The sequence below is a fragment of the Solanum tuberosum genome, unplaced genomic scaffold, assembly GCF_000226075.1.
Source record: "Solanum tuberosum cultivar DM 1-3 516 R44 unplaced genomic scaffold, SolTub_3.0 scf00150, whole genome shotgun sequence".
Taxonomy (NCBI): domain Eukaryota; kingdom Viridiplantae; phylum Streptophyta; class Magnoliopsida; order Solanales; family Solanaceae; genus Solanum; species Solanum tuberosum.
This window is the reverse complement of record NW_006239073.1, coordinates 1,265,632-1,280,794: the sequence shown is the minus strand read 5'-3', so window position 1 is coordinate 1,280,794 and position 15,163 is coordinate 1,265,632. Positions and strand designations below refer to the sequence as shown.

At 36.3% G+C, this 15,163-nt stretch overlaps 2 protein-coding genes across 2 annotated transcripts; both read left to right on the top strand.

Annotated features, from left to right (window-relative positions):
- Window positions 1–1,562: 1,562 nt before the first annotated feature.
- LOC102579979 (cullin-1-like) lies at window positions 1,563–8,359 on the top strand. The gene is made up of 20 exons (XM_006352747.2): window positions 1,563–1,707; window positions 2,167–2,312; window positions 2,440–2,539; window positions 2,872–3,057; window positions 3,195–3,242; window positions 3,332–3,535; window positions 3,627–3,704; window positions 4,446–4,535; window positions 4,644–4,724; window positions 4,822–4,881; window positions 5,244–5,273; window positions 5,368–5,454; window positions 5,549–5,698; window positions 5,785–5,840; window positions 5,936–6,056; window positions 6,144–6,305; window positions 6,419–6,562; window positions 6,646–6,864; window positions 6,964–7,131; window positions 7,941–8,359. Exons 2-20 carry the CDS (start codon window positions 2,176–2,178, stop codon window positions 8,040–8,042), a joined length of 2,223 nt encoding a protein of 740 aa, XP_006352809.1. The 5' UTR covers window positions 1,563–1,707; window positions 2,167–2,175; the 3' UTR covers window positions 8,043–8,359.
- Window positions 8,360–9,984: 1,625 nt separating this feature from the next.
- LOC102579648 (E3 ubiquitin-protein ligase MIEL1) lies at window positions 9,985–14,667 on the top strand. Its single transcript, XM_006352746.2, has 10 exons — window positions 9,985–10,350; window positions 10,434–10,521; window positions 11,012–11,068; window positions 11,173–11,205; window positions 11,315–11,392; window positions 11,514–11,557; window positions 11,681–11,721; window positions 13,588–13,670; window positions 13,768–13,859; window positions 13,964–14,667. Exons 1-10 carry the CDS (start codon window positions 10,253–10,255, stop codon window positions 14,037–14,039), a joined length of 690 nt encoding a protein of 229 aa, XP_006352808.1. The 5' UTR covers window positions 9,985–10,252; the 3' UTR covers window positions 14,040–14,667.
- Window positions 14,668–15,163: the final 496 nt, after the last annotated feature.

Below are 15,163 nucleotides of genomic sequence, written 5' to 3'. Positions count from 1 at the left end.
ATCCTTCATAAAAGATGTAGGTACATCTCTTAAGATTGCAAATAATCAAGAATCACAGCAAAATACGCTTTGTACAAAAAGATATAATCAAAACACTAACAGTTGAACGTACATGATTTCTAATTCCGGAATCTGGACAAAACTTGTCATATGTTGCGTCCCTTATTTCGTATCCATAACAGCTAAATTAGAATTTTACATAAACACAAGAGTTGTAGGTCTACGAATTAGCTTTTCAAAACATATTTATTCACTATAAACTAAGTTCATTTGAATGAGATATGCATAAAATACCAAACACTACCTAGCTCAAAAGCAGATTTCGTCACTTACCAAAAGGAAGTGTGTGTGTGACGGATTCCAGCCAAAAGGACTTAGTTTTTCTCTTGATTTTGAAGAACAACTGTTTAGCTAATGTTATAATGTTCTTAGACTTGAGGGAAAACGAATTCAATCAAAGGAGGTGTAAAGATATATAGCTACAAAAATTATCCTTGTCACATGGGCAGATGTCACCAAAAGGGGCTGCCTAAACAAATAGATGGCTGCCCAAAAAGCATACATATATAACTATATTTATGTACTTAATACCCATACTTCCAATGTATAAGTAAGTATAATTATATAATTACGCAAATACCCCCATACAATACCTTAATTTACAATAACAATTTATGCTAAGCAAGTTTGCAAATCACAACATTTCAAGTTCCAAAAATGAGAATAAAACATATTCTAGTAATTACGAGATGATATAACGACATGCAACTATTTGTTTAAGCATTTAGGGGTGTTACAACGAGACCTCCTACGATTCATGGTCAAGACCACGAGTCGTGGTGATGGTCATGGTGATGGAGGCAATAGCTTGGCCTAGTTGCCTTGCTTCCCATGCAACCAAGTGATCTTCACGACTACTTATATGGACCGTCTAGGGCACCACGACTCGTGGTGGTGCCCGTGGTCTTTGGGGCAGTAACTCCCTCAACTTTGCACAACTCCCTCCAAGCTAAGGCAACCCCACAAGCCTTTCCATGGCCCGTGGTCATGACCACGAGCCGTGAAGTGGCTCGTGAAGGGAAGCCTTGGCTTGGCACCTTACAAGGGCACACTGCCATGCCAACCAAGGGTGGCACCACGACTTGTGGTGGCCACCACGGGTCGTGAAGACCCTCGTGGTCATGGTAGGCAGTGGCTAAGCCTAGTTTTTAGGCAGCCTTGGCCCCTCACCATGGCCTACACCCAAAACCCTTAGCCATTAACCCTTGACGATAACCCTCACATTTAGGCTCTAGATCAACTTATCATTTTCCGAGTCGTTACAGTGATATATCCAAATTTAGAACGCAATGTATCAGGACATTGAGTGATGCATATGATATTCTTAAATTTTTATAATTTAAGAAAAAGTAAGAATATAATGTAATTAATTCTCGGTGAAAAAAATTAAGAGCAAGCATAAAAAAGTGTCATTTGCATGAATGAGTGTATTTGGGCTTCATGGACCGAGTTTTATAGCCAATTTGTGCCTGAAATTGTCTCTATTTATAGGCTCAAAAAACTCTTTTTTCTTTCGTTAAAAAAATAAAATAAAAAAGTAGTAAGTATATTTTGCAAGTTTGGGTTGCACTGTCTTCTCTTCTCGTCTGCCCTAGCTTGCTCGCTCCTCTTCCGCGATCTCCTCGTGTTTTCTGCAACCAAACTGCTGTACGTTTGTTTATGTTTCTCTCTTTCGTGTTTTTCCTCCCCTCTCCATCGCCATCTAGAGCCCTTTTATCCATTCCGTCTCTATCTCTAATTCCACCCAAACCCTAACCCTATCGAATTGTAAATTAATGCTTTTGCTTGCTTAAAAAATTATTCTTTCTGATTCCTTATCCTGTAATATATCTCCCGCTTTCATCCCATCCTGTTTATGATTGATTGGTGGTAGGAGTATATGCTGCTTCCTTTGGGTTTTGGGGGCTAAGAATTCATTGTGTTTTTTAAATCAATTGCTCTAACCGAACACTAAACTAGCCAAATTATGATGTAACCGCATATTGTAGTTGCATGTGAATGTGATCATCATAATTATTTAGTTATATTTTCTAATAGATTATTGCTCCAGTGTTGATTTGATTTTACAAATTCCTGCTGTGATAAGCTAATGTTGCTCATTTGCAGTTTGTGTTTATGACGACTAGCCAGATGAAGACCATCGAGCTGGAGGAAGGATGGAACTTCATGCAGAAGGGAATCACAAAATTAAAGAAAATCTTAGAAGGCCATCCAGATTCATTCAGCTCCGAAGAGTACATGATGCTCTACACGTATCCATAACATTCTTTGTGCTTATAGTCGCTTCTCCTTTTTTCTAAATTACTATGTTTTTTGCTTTCACCTTTTCCTCTTTTTGGTTGGCATTCCTTTTTGAATTTTCCTTAATTTGAAGAATAGAACTATCTATAACATGTGTACACAGAAGCCCCCTCACGATTACTCTCAGCAGCTATATGAGAAATACAAGGAAGCCTTTGAAGAATACATCAATTCTACAGTAAGAACCATTGGCTTGAAAATTCTCTTAGCTTCTCACAGGGTTGAAGGTTTGTTGATGACATCAGTGTGCCAGTTAAATTTTATCAACTTGTAACCCACTAAGTGGTTAAATGTTCCCATGACAAAATTTTCACAAAATTCAGAATTTGTTAAACATATGAACAAAACATATGTATGGACTATGTTATTGAGGTGGTTTATTTAGTGATACTAACTTAATACTTCATTCACCAACTCAAACTCACATGTAGTGAGCAGGCTAAAGAGCATCCTCATTGCTCAGCTTTTCCTATTCAAGTTTCCCATATGTGTTTGTATATTCTTTTTTAGGTTCTATCTTCTTTGAGAGAGAAGCACGATGAGTTTATGCTGAGGGAGCTCGTGAAAAGATGGGCAAATCATAAACTTATGGTCAGGTGGCTTTCACGGTTCTTCCATTATCTTGATCGGTATTTTATTGCTCGAAGGTCACTCCCTGCACTTAATGAAGTTGGTCTGACGTGCTTCCGTGATTTGGTTAGTCTTTAGCATTTCTATATGATATCATATTGGTTATATTATCTTGCATATCTTTTATAATTCAACCTATAGGAATAAATACTCTTTATGCTGTTGTTGTGTATGATATTTACATTTGTGATTGTTGATAATAGGTTTATCAAGAGTTGAAAAGTAAAGCTAGAGATGCAGTTATAGCACTGGCAAGTCTCATGTCTTCTTTATTTGACCCACTTTTGTATCATACTATGCGCCAAGAATAAGAGTCTCATTGATAATCCTTTTTTATCAGATTGATCAAGAACGTGAGGGTGAGCAGATTGATAGAGCGTTATTGAAGAACGTGCTAGGCATATTTGTTGAAATTGGAATGGGGGAGATGGAGTTCTATGAAAATGACTTTGAAGATGCAATGCTTAAAGATACAGCAGCGTATTATTCTCGAAAAGCATCAAACTGGATTGTGGAAGATTCTTGTCCAGATTATATGTTGAAGGTAAAGATCCTATCTGCAATTTTATTTAGTGCATAAGTTGGTTGTATCCTTATCCCAGTATGTATACTGATACCTGTTATTTCTAAAACAGGCAGAAGAGTGCTTGAAAAAAGAGAAGGATAGAGTTTCTCATTATTTGCACTCAAGCAGCGAGACAAAACTTCTGGAGGTCAGTATTGGAATGAGGCACTTGAAAATTGAAATATTAGTATTTTCTTGGCATCTTAACTACTGATGAAAAGCTATTGAGAACTTCAAAATAAACTGTTTTGTATTTATGATATGTTGCAGTAACTATTTAACCCTTCTCTAGATGTTTAATTCTGTTGGTTTCTTGGAGTTCCCATTAATTGGTGTCGGATACTTGACTGCATTCCCCTTGGATGATTTCTTTGAATAAACTGAATACTTGTGAAATGAAAGAAAAATAGTCTTTCCAAACCTTTCAATTTAGTTTGTTCATTGTACTCGGAGGAGGAATAATGTATTCATCTTGTGCATTTACAACTATGCTTCAGTGAGATGCTGTGCTTTCTTTTGGTCGATATTCTGATCATCTTTTGGAGCAGATTCTACTGGAAATTGCAAAAACTTTCCACTTTAAGTTAGAGGTGTTTCTCCATGATTATGCATCATTAATGAATCTCCTTCTTCATTGTTCTTTTGCTTGAAGCACATTTTCTTCATTGAGCCAAATGTACAAAATAGGGCTGTTGGTCAGTGATGTTTTTATTTTTATTTGGAGAAATGAAAAACATTGATGCATATAACTTTGTCTCATTTTGGTTTTATCAGGTCACTACTTTCTAAGTTTTTACTTGATTAAGTCTGTTTAGTTTTGAAATGAGTTATGTTCAAAGTGCCTCTGGTTGCATTTATTTTTTCAATTGACACTAATCTTGTGCTGCAGAAAGTGCAAAATGAATTATTGGTTGTATATACCAATCAATTGCTTGAGAAGGAGCATTCTGGATGCCGAGCTTTGCTTAGAGATGATAAGGTATTAATTCCTTGCATATTAGGTGTCTACTAGTCAATATGTATTTGACTTCTTATGTGAGGATCTTGTTTTTCCCCCCTCTTTTGATCCACCCCTTTTTCATGTCAGGTAGAGGATTTATCTCGAATGTATAGGCTATTCCACAGGATCCCTAAAGGTTTGGAACCAGTTGCAAATATGTTTAAGCAGGTATGGTCTTCTATTTAATTGTTGAGCAACTACAGGGTTTTCGTTGAGTGTTTTTTTTGGTGGTTAAATACTTTGTTATGGTACATATTTTTTGCAGCATGTCACTGCTGAAGGCATGGTGTTGGTGCAACAGGCCGAAGACTCAGCAAGTAACAAGGTCTGTTGACTGAACATGTTGTGCTTCATTTGGCAATATGTTTTTTTGTCCCCTTTTTCTTATTTTAATATCCATGCTTCTTGAACTAGTAGAGAAAAAGTTTAGGTGTATGGGTAGGAAAAAACAAGGGAAGTTGAAGGGGAGAATGCATAGAGCAACCTATCTTTGAGAACAATCAAATAATCTAGAAAAAAAAGGAGTTCAAGTCTTTGAGTAGATTAAATAGCATTATCAGAAATACAAAGATATATGTGAAGTTGCATCCACATGCTGTTCTTATGATCTGCGAGCTATTGTTTTTCCTTTTGGTAGTAACTGATTTCAGTGCATTTTGAAGTACTGATATATATGTAATTCTACAGGCTGAAAGTTCCAGTGGTTCACAGGAGCAGGTAAATCCACTTATCTGAATTTCTACTCAAGTTGATTTTTTAAGTGTAATATAGCTCAGGAGATGGTTCAACTGTGTCCGATCTGTTTCCTCAGGTCTTTGTTAGGAAGGTTATTGAGCTGCATGACAAATATATGGCATATGTGACCGACAGTTTTGCAAATAACTCTCTCTTTCACAAGGTATATCCAGCTGTTCACAGTTGCGTGGTTATACTTTTTACCTTGAATAATTTGAGATGTTATTTCTGATGTCTTAACTTCTGAACTTTTATAGGCTTTGAAAGAGGCATTTGAGGTTTTCTGTAACAAAATTGTTGCTGGCTGTTCTAGTGCAGAGCTCCTTGCCTCTTATTGTGATAATATCCTTAAGAAGGGCGGGAGTGAGAAACTCAGTGATGATGCTATTGAGGAGACATTAGATAAGGTAGCACTAACCCTATATCCAGCTTCGCTTTCTGGTGGTCACTCGATTTTTCAGGATAACTTCATAATTGTTTATATTTCATATAGGTGGTCAAGCTTCTTGCGTATATCAGTGACAAAGACCTTTTTGCGGAGTTCTACAGGTTGGAAGCTACATCAATTTTTTTTTTGACCCAGTAACTAGTTCCTTGTTACATCTCTAACCATTGAATATGTATTTGTCTTCATAATTTTATAGGAAGAAGCTTTCTCGGCGACTGCTTTTTGATAAAAGTGCCAATGATGACCATGAAAGGCTTATCTTAACAAAGTTAAAGCAGCAGTGTGGTGGACAGTTTACGTCAAAGATGGAGGGAATGGTGAGGAGAGTGTATAGTACTACTAATTTTATCTTCCCCCCGTTCAAATTGTCTTGTCAACACTTATTGTTTGAAATAACAAAACAGGTTACGGACTTGACTTTGGCGAAGGAAAATCAGAGTCACTTTCAGGAATATCTCAGTAACAACTCGGCAGCTAATCCTGGAATTGATTTGACTGTCACAGTTCTTACAACTGGCTTTTGGCCTAGTTATAAATCTTCTGATCTGAGTCTCCCTGTGGAAATGGTGAGATCTGCTTCTCATCTGATATAATGATTCAATTTCTGCTGCTGATTTGATCTTTCCTTTTTTTATTTTTATTTTTTTATGGGTGTTTTACTGCTCTGTTGGTATCTCAGGTGAAGTGTGTAGAAGTCTTCAAGGAATTTTATCAGACGAAAACGAAACACAGGAAATTGACCTGGATTTATTCACTGGGTACATGCAATATCAATGGCAAGTTTGAATCAAAAACTATTGAACTTATTGTGGGAACTTACCAGGTGATCAGTTTGTGAAATAGTTCTGCTGCAGCATCGCTGTTCTGATACCAAATATGGTTACTGATTAATGATCTCATTTTCAGGCTGCTGCTCTATTACTGTTTAATGCTTCAGATAGATTGAGTTACTCAGATATCAAAAGTCAGTTAAATTTGGCTGACGATGACTTGATCAGATTGCTTCAATCCCTGTCATGTGCCAAGTATAAAATTCTGACCAAAGAGCCTAGCAATAGAACTGTTTCATCAACGGATCATTTTGAATTTAACTCCAAGTTCACTGACAGAATGAGGAGGATTAGGGTATAGATACTGTTTAGAGCTACTTATATTTTGCCGTGATGCTTACTTTGTGTATGCTTTGTGGACACTTTTTCTCAATGATCTTTTTGTATCGTTCAGATCCCTTTGCCTCCGGTGGATGAAAGGAAAAAAGTGGTTGAGGATGTTGACAAGGACAGACGTTATGCAATTGATGCTTGTATTGTGCGCATTATGAAGAGCCGGAAGGTGCTTCCTCATCAGCAGCTCGTGTTGGAGTGTGTTGAGCAATTGAGCCGCATGTTTAAGGTATGCTGCATCTTCACCATTTGGATTTCCTCAGTTTAGGTATTCCATTTAGGAAAGTGGACATGATTTTGGTCTGCCTAATAACCACGACATTCAATTTGACATGGAGGAATGTTGTTGCTTCTATGCCAGACATTTCATTTTCTTTCTTGCAATCTAATTGCGTGTTACTTAAAACATCTTTTCATTTTTAAAAGTAAGTCATCAATGTCCTAGTGATCGCTTTGCTGATAGAATATCTTAGATGGTTATTGCTTGTTTTGCTTCTCCTAGTACCGACTATTCAAAATAAAAATAAAAATGGAGAAGTGATGATGACGGGTGACCACAGGGGTAACAGGAGGATATTGACTCTGTGTCCAGCTATCTTTTTTGTTGTATTTTGAACTTCCTCTGTCTTGGTCAAAATTTTAAATGAAGAGAGTTATTCAGTCCAAAATAAGTAACCATTCAACTACTTGTCCTTTATCATAGGTATCGGGAGGAACTACCTGAAATTTTTTCTCACCTCCAGTTTATTTCCTCTAGTTTGAGGAATGTGTGACCACCTCAAAACTAAGAGAGGTATCTATAGATATATAAAGTAGGATATGCAGAGTGCTGGAATTTCTGTTGAGGTGTCATCTTTGTAACCCAAACTTGCCAATATATTTCATCGTATTCCCTTCTCAAGTTTCTTCTCTGCCTTCAAATGATTTTTCCTGAAAAATAGTTATAGGCTCTAGTTGGAGAGATGTGTTAGCTTGTCTATTCTAATTATTGAATTTTCTCTTGTACGTGTCGAAAAATAATGTAAAATTTCTGTGTAGCCTGATTTCAAAGCAATCAAAAAGAGGATTGAAGATCTTATCACTCGTGACTACTTGGAAAGAGACAAAGAGAACCCAAACTTGTTCAAGTACTTGGCCTGAGGCAACAAGCTGATACCTTGGTGATATTGACTTCTCTTGGCACTAGATGGAAGTGAGTACAGCTGGATTTGATTGTTAGCCAAGGAAATAGCAGCGATATTTTTTTGACCTTTGCCTGAGTAGGCAACTTGTGCAGTTGTTAGTATATCACCACTTTTTTTCAGAAGTTGGTGGCACTTGAATTCCCCTTTCATTAAATATTTCAGCCGCGCACTTTTTTTCCTTGATATTCCTGATTGTCACTTAAACGCCACATCTTTGTGTAAATCTTATGCTTTGGTGTTTCTATATTGTCCGTGCAACCCCTGGATTATAAATGGTTCAATGTGGACAATAATATCTTAACCTGTTCATGGCACAAGTAGGTTTCCTTTTGAACAGAAAATATTACCATTTGTTCAATAGTACTATTTTAGGTGCGGTGTGAAATGTGGAATGACTAAATCTTACATAATTAGTTTCTACATTTCTAATTCCTGAACCAACACCATACCCTAATCTTTTTAATGTGTCAACAAGAAAAGGGCCAGACGTGAGAGATGTCAAATGTACAATTGTGTTATCAGAAAAATTTAGTTAATAGTTACAGATTAGTGGTTTGTTTGGTGTATTGCGAAGAGTAAAGAGCCAATTGCCAGCTCCAAATATGTTGGAATTATTATTGGGTCATTGTCCCCACTACACTTGCAATGTTGACTTGGACCACTCCCATTACTACAATCAATGATTCGTTTTTCACTGAACACCCTTGTGTCCGGTAAAAATAATGGAGTAGTTATATTATATATAAATAATCCGATACTTGAGACTTTAACCTATATCTATTGTCTAGTGTAGTGGCAAAGGTTTTTAGAGTGTAATGGCCCAGTGTTGAGAGTCCAATTAAACAAGAATATTGAGAAATTCCTCCAATACATTGGTTGGTGATTATAAACATATATATAATCGGACGAGTGCACTGGAAATTAAGCTTAGTTTAGGATTACAGTTTTGAGCAGGTCTTTTCGTGGCCACACCAATTGTTGACATGTTATAATTCTTTCTTATTATCACATGTTTCTACTCAGGCTTTTCAAAAGAGGCACAAATCAATTAATCCAATGATATTTCTTGTCTTGGAGTAGAGAATCAAATGAAAATCACATTGTATGGCTCTACTTTCTCCACCTCAAACTTAACTTTCAAATGTCTTATAAGTATGTTTTGTGGAATATGATGTGCAGTAGCTAGCATGTATATATGGAGCTAGCTAGCTAAATAAAGCTGATTATTTTCTGGTTTGTTATAAATTATAGGGTCCAAGTTGAAGAATCGTTTTTTCATGTATGAGAAAATTAAAGTGGAAAATGGAGTAATGATGGATGTTGAGCTTGCTCGGCCAGGGTGAATGTGTACGTTCATGAACTGGATCGTGATTCGGAGGGAAAGGAAAATGTGTACTATACGTTCATGAACTGGATCAAAATGCTACCAGCTGTTGAAATCATGTCTCTCCACCCCATAGTTATATATATTTCAACCTAATTTATTACTCTATCTATCTATATATATAATAACAACAAACAAATTAAATGATATACTTATATCCTTGCCTATACTGCAAACAAATGTAGTACAATAACAGTTCCCTCTATGCTTACCTACTTTCCGAGTATTTAATCTTTTATCTTTTTATTTTTTATTTTTTTATATACCATATATATTGCCATTGAGAAAGAAATTACATTTGAAGAAGCAGGGTTAGGCCATACCTTCTTGCGAGTTTGGTTACACAGTCAAACCAAACACATGAGTGCACACAAGATCTAAGCTAAACAAGCACTAGTACACTTAGAGAGGTTCAAGTGAGCTATTTATTTTACGCTTTATGACTCTAAAGGAAGGGCATACCCACCTATCTATGTAAAGAATCCCTTTCACTTGAAGCCTTAGAGCTTAATGCGGGTTCAGAGTAAAATTTAATAGAATGTTATGAAATGAATATGAAGAAGTCCTAATTATGATTAATTTCAATAGTTATAGTGTGATTAATGAATTTTAACAAACATAAATTTATACTGTAGTAAAGTTTTATGTTAAATGGGCCCAGTATGAATTTGAGCAGCCATCCATCCCTGAGTAGTGGATCTTGAACCCACCCTTAAATACTTGATATATACTGCACCATTTGCCCACACGCAACCAAATTTCACCACTCTCGAACCTTCTACATGGAAGAAGACGGTGACAATTTTGTCGTTGATCAACCGCCGCCGCCGCCGACCGAAGAGGAGCTCGATAGACAAGATGTCGGAAAGTTGCTTTATGGGTACATAATTATGCATACACCACTTTGTGTTAATTTTCCTGTCAAAATTGTATAATGATTCATATTTTCTGTCCCTTAAATAGATGTGATCATTATCGGCGACGCTGTAAACTCCGAGCCCCTTGTTGCAATGAAATTTTCACTTGCCGTCACTGCCACAACGAGGCCAAGGTGCTTGCTGCTTTCTTATAAAAATACTACAACAGCCACTGTTCCGGAGCCCTTTTATCACTTATTTTGAAGTAGAACATACTCCATCCTTATTTGGAAAACCTAAACAGTCGGTTAGTCTTTACATGTATGTCCTGCTGCTAATTAACTGTCCCAAATAGTAAAATTTAATTAACAAGTCGCAGGTCAAAATCCATCCATAATATCTATGAACAACCAATTTCCAGTTATCACATGCGAACACAAGTATTTTATTTGGAAATAGATGGACAAACACTCATTTTTTCTTTTGCCCTTAATGTGGGATTCTCTGGATCCAACATACATACTAACTAGTTTCCGCTCTCTGTAATGGTCTGGTGCTATTGTTTCATTATAATAGTAAGAGACCTTACTATTGTCAGTTCCATATTTCAAAACGTTAAATGGACCTTCCTTGCTTTATAAACTGTGTATGGTTTTTACTGAAGCTTGTGTTTGTTGGAATCAGAATGCTTTGACCAATCCCAAGGAACGGCACGAACTTGTGCGCCACAATGTTAAGCAAGTACGAGTAAAGCTCATATTATTGATTTCCTCAGATGATAAGATTGTTCATGAATACTCGAAACTTTTATGGGGATTGATGTTGGATCTCATTTTTTGCTACAGGTTGTTTGTGCTGTATGCGACACTGAACAACAGGTTTGTTAAGCTCTATCGCTACACTTATCTATCATTTGAGTGTCTCAAGTTTATGGACTTTTCAGCCGTTATAGTCTGTGATAATTTTTTTCTGTCTTGTGTTAAATAGGTTGCTGAGATCTGTTCAGAGTGTGGAGTCAAATTTGGGGAGTACTATTGTGAAATTTGTAGATTTTACGATGACAATGTAATGCTACTATTTTATTTTTCTCTTAAATTAGATTGTTCTATTTTTGGATGCTAGAGTAACCAAATAAATATTTAATTCATTTGATGCACTTGTATTTAAGTAATTACTTTTCTTTCAGAGAACAAAGGGGCAGTTTCACTGTGATGACTGTGGAATTTGCAGGTGAATGCACTAAATAATATTGTATTCAGCCTCCATTCTGCCCTTACACTTCCTTACTCGTTCCAACTATCTAAACAACATATATGTCACCTGTGGTACTTATATACGTAATTGGTGAAACAGGGTCGGTGGTCGAGAAAACTTCTTCCACTGCAAGAAGTGTGGTAAGGCATCTCTTCCTCCTTGTTGTTTGACTACTGTTGTGGATTTCCTTGTATCAAAATGGATCGATTTCTTTTTTAATTTTGAATAGTGTAGTTTATATCTCAACCCTTACCTTATAAAGAAAGGTGTAGATTATATCTCAAGTTCTCAACTAGTGATTCTTTTCAACTATAGCTTGTTCTAAAACTGTATTGTGGAAGTGTACTTTTCTCATTTGACAGTTCCTTTCTGAAATTTTACTTTTCAAATGCCCTTTCCATTGAGTCTTAGATAGAAATATGGTAATAAAGGGATATCCTTGGAACTGGAAGGTTAATCTTGTACAACTATATTATTGCTTTGTACATCTACCATCTCATAGCTGTCTACTGGCGTCATGCACGGGGGTGGACCCACATAGGGACTCCCGGGGGCTCGAGCACCCATTAACTTCATATCCAACTAAATATATTTCTATAGAAATTAGGAGGAATAGTATAAAACTAAACGACGAGCACCCATAGAATAAATTGTTTGATTGGCGCAGTGGCTGTTTGTGGGTGCTTAAGGTCCTTTGTAATGTTTTGCATCTGGTTTCGACTCCCAGTCGGCACATTTTAAATTTTTTACAAACCAACTCTTCTCTTCCTTACTCCCTATGTTATATTGATTGTATTTCTATTTTCTTTCACTTGTCGTTTTGCTACTTTTCCTATTTTCTTTGTTCAAAATAATATTTATTGTAATTTTTTTTGTTTTTTAGCTATAATATTCAAATATGATTGTCTTTTTTATGACGAAGTGTAAATTTATGCACTTACATTTTTTGATTGGTAGCTAAGTGGGTTCGGAGCTAGGTAGACGACAAAAAAATTACATTGTTTATATATGGTAAAATTTTTATATATATATATATAGTGTGCGTGTGTGTGTGTGTTGAACCCCCTTTGGCTTTTTCGTGTGTTTACATTTTATATTTGTCGCCGCCACCTTAGCTAAGAGAGCACCCACGACCTTAAAATCTTGGATCTGCCACGACATGCATCTCTATATCAATGAAATAAAATAACATAAAACCAATAAGGATAATGGAAGTCAAATAGCTATAGCTGCTCATCCTAACAGAATAGAGAGGAAACCTGTCAATAGGGTTGAATCCTTTCTCTCTCTTTCTTGATTCATCGGTCGCTCTATGGTTCTGGAGAATCTTATTGATGATGTGTGGTCAAGTACAAGTTTCTTTTAACTTCCAAATTTGTATAATAATGGTTGTGGTATGTTCCAGTCAGGCATATCCTTGTAATGGATAAAGGAACATAAGTACATTTTCCTTGTAAATTAAGTATGTCTAACTCAAAAGGTCTCATGTCTATAGGTCCTGTAAGTCTTTTTAGATGGGAAGATGCAGGTTCCGAGGATGCTAAATTCATGTTGGCGAAGAACGAATTTTAGTTGCAAGTCTCTGATAAAGTTGAGCTGTTAATAAACCTTGGTCTTAATAAGGCAAAAACTGGAAGGGGAACTCGCTCATCTTGAGGTCACCAATTAGTGTTCTTTGTCTTTTCAGTGATCCATTATAATCTTTTATAACTAAAAGATTATAATAAGATGTTAATAAACCTTGGTCATAAAAGATTAATCTGTACAACTTCTTTCTCCTTCCTACACATCTGCAAGGCTTCAAACATATGCCTGCATAGTTTGCTGGATTTCAATAGATTAGAATAAATGTTTTCTTTTTTGATGAAGATAAATATTTTCTTTATAAAAAGTCATCAGAGGTGAATTAATGTTTTATCATATGCGCAAAGTCTCCTTATTTTTCTGATGCATTAAGCTTTAGGAATACTTCTCTTTTAGCTACTTTCGTGATGTTTTTGCAACAGGATCCTGCTATTCGGTGGAGCTGCGTGATAATCACTTATGTGTGGAGAACTCAATGAAGAACCATTGTCCCATCTGTTATGAGGTTTGAGTCTACTCTTCATTTGGCTCTTACTGCCTTAACTTGCTCATATGTTTTGATTGGAACTATACCCTAATAGTAAATTTATGGTTCGGTCCAGTTTCTTTTCGACTCAGTGAAAGGCACCACAATTATGAAGTGTGGACATACAATGCATATGGAATGCCACACAGAGATGATCCATCAGAACCAGTAAAGTTCTATCCATAACATGACTATTATGTTTCTTTTTCTTCATGCCAATCAGCCTGTATGGTTAACTTACATATTGTACTCGTCTTCCCCTTTCGGTATAGGTATCGCTGCCCTATATGCTCTAAGTCTGTTCTCAACATGTCCGGAACTTGGCAAAGATTAGATATGGAGGTATGAAGTTATTTTACTTTTTAGTTAGTCCCTACAAAGTTCTTCCATAATTTATTTTTTGTACTTCGCTACAAGCAATATCCACCATACATACATCCAGTAAAAAAAAAGGGTATATGCTGATATATGTATAATTTAAACTCATTATTTAGGGATAGGGGGATGGAGGGGATTATTACGTACGTGTGATTTGATCCCTCACCACATGGTGAAGATTGAAGGGCTCACAGCATGTGAGCTATCCTCCAATCCAGTGCTGATATAGCTTAAACTGATAAGAGGTTGAAAGGACAGAGAGAGAAATCTAAGTCGATCCCTTTTTTTCTTGGCATTTTTCTGGAGTGAAGTTGATTTTGCTCTAACAGTCTTTTGGCTTACTGATTTTGCCTCGATTTTTTTTTGAAGGGTAAACCTTATTTTAAGGAAGTAATATTTGAGAAACGAGAAATATAGATACTGTTTTTTTCTTGAAACTTTTTTAGAGTCATAGATCTAAAAAAGCAGGGGTTTTGTTACTGAGAGACAAAACACAAACCCATGAAGTTCAAATCCTACATTTGCTGTTTAAAAGCATGGGTTTTGTCACTGAGAGAATGGAGAGCCAGTAACGACTCAACTAGAAAATAGAAATTATATAGGAAAGGTCGGATTGATGGTACGACCTTATTGAAAAAGAGAAATAGCCGGAAGTGCTCAAAATCTAGTATAAAGTATATGGATCATGTTGGAATCAATAGATGAGTCGATATTAAACAAGTCACCAAAAAATTGGCCGAACATGCTCATACACCGGAGTATTAGATTTGATGGTTGAAAGTGGTCACAATCTAAGAAATAAAATTATATGGGTAGGGTCGGAATGATGTCACGACCCAACTAGAAAATAGAAATTATATAGGAAAGGTCGGATTGATGGTACGACCTTATTGAAAAAGAGAAATAATATGGGTCGGGTCGGAATGATGGCACAACCCTACGCAAATCAGATTTGAGGAGGCACCGGAAAAACGAATGGAACCATGCAACTCGGATATGAAAAGTAGTTAGAAAAAATCCACGGTACTACGCAAATAAAATATGAAAAGTAGTCCGGAGAGATGCACGGTGCTACACAAATCAGATATGCAAAA

Bases quoted from the DNA above. Each gene is read 5' to 3' on its own strand.
- LOC102579979 (XM_006352747.2), top strand. From the start codon at position 2,176: ATGACGACTAGCCAGATGAAGACCATCGAGCTGGAGGAAGGATGGAAC. The intron at 2,540-2,871 runs GTAAGAACCATT...ATTCTTTTTTAG, and splicing joins AAGAATACATCAATTCTACA to GTTCTATCTTCTTTGAGAGA. The intron at 3,536-3,626 runs GTAAAGATCCTA...TTTCTAAAACAG, and splicing joins GTCCAGATTATATGTTGAAG to GCAGAAGAGTGCTTGAAAAA.
- LOC102579648 (XM_006352746.2), top strand. From the start codon at position 10,253: ATGGAAGAAGACGGTGACAATTTTGTCGTTGATCAACCGCCGCCGCCG. The intron at 11,722-13,587 runs GTAAGGCATCTC...TTTTTGCAACAG, and splicing joins CTTCCACTGCAAGAAGTGTG to GATCCTGCTATTCGGTGGAG. The intron at 13,860-13,963 runs GTAAAGTTCTAT...CTTTCGGTATAG, and splicing joins GAGATGATCCATCAGAACCA to GTATCGCTGCCCTATATGCT.